Below are 897 nucleotides of genomic sequence, written 5' to 3'. Positions count from 1 at the left end.
ACGGCCGTGGTGCAGGGGACCCACTGCCTGCGCCCCACTGCAGGGCAGACGGTGCCAGGGGAGCAATTTGCTTCCTTCAGCCTGGGACAAGGGGGAACGCAAGGCCGGGAGCGCAGCTCCCCCCGCTCCCAGGCCCCCATGTGAGTCTGGGTGACGCTCCTCTCTGCACCCCAGCTCCCATCCCCTGGCCCCTGCTCCCCCAGGAATGCAGAGGACCCCCTCGCCCCCCACAGTAGGGCCCAGCTGGACCACGAGTCAGCCTGGTTCCCAAACGCCAGGCGGCCAGGAGCTGCTACCTGGGCCGGACCCCATCAGCCCACCCCGCCTGCAGTCCACAGGGGTGTAATATTGCATCCGAGAATCTCACAGCATTAGATGGCGGTCAGCATCGTTGCCCCCATTGTACAGATGGGGAAAACTGAGGCACAGAGAGGTGAAGTGACGTAGCCAAGGTCACTTAGCAGCAGAGCCAGGGATACAGCCCCCATGTCGGGGCGCCTAGGCCTTGCCTGGCTCTCACCACTGGGGAACCGTCCCCTTCCTGGATCTGGGCACAGGAGTCCTAGCTCCCAGCCCCCCTGGCTCTCACCACTAAACCCCTGCCCAGGAGTCCAGACACTGCCCTAACCACTGGACCCCGCTGCCGCTCGTCCCGCCGATGCCTTCCAGAGCTGCGGCAGCTCTGGCTGCAGTCGGCTCCCTCCCCTTCCCCCCCCGGCCCTTCACCCCAAGAGAAGGGGGGGCCGGGGCTGGAGCCGGAGGGGTCCCGGCTGCAGGGCAGCACCAGGCGGTGGCCGCGGCGTCACTCCAGCACGGCCGACTCGAGGAGTTTGACTATACAGGGCTTTACAGAACAAAGCTACCAGGATCAGCCACACAATGGCCAGACATAGGTGG

The 897-nt window shown here is 65.9% G+C and overlaps 1 protein-coding gene across 1 annotated transcript in view; it reads right to left on the bottom strand.

Annotated features, from left to right (window-relative positions):
* Positions 1–802: 802 nt before the first annotated feature.
* Positions 803–897, bottom strand: part of KCNN1 (potassium calcium-activated channel subfamily N member 1) — a 17386-nt gene continuing 17291 nt past the window's right edge. Inside the window, exon 9 of the mRNA XM_019504471.1 lies at positions 803–834. Within this exon, the coding sequence (XP_019360016.1) occupies positions 803–834 (32 nt within the window). The remainder of the gene's footprint in view (positions 835–897) is intronic.

The sequence above is a fragment of the Gavialis gangeticus genome, unplaced genomic scaffold (assembly GCF_001723915.1).
Source record: "Gavialis gangeticus isolate Ggan-Ray unplaced genomic scaffold, GavGan_comp1, whole genome shotgun sequence".
NCBI classification, from domain to species: domain Eukaryota; kingdom Metazoa; phylum Chordata; order Crocodylia; family Gavialidae; genus Gavialis; species Gavialis gangeticus.
Note: the sequence above shows the minus strand (reverse complement) of the source record. Positions and strands in the feature narration are given on the sequence as shown.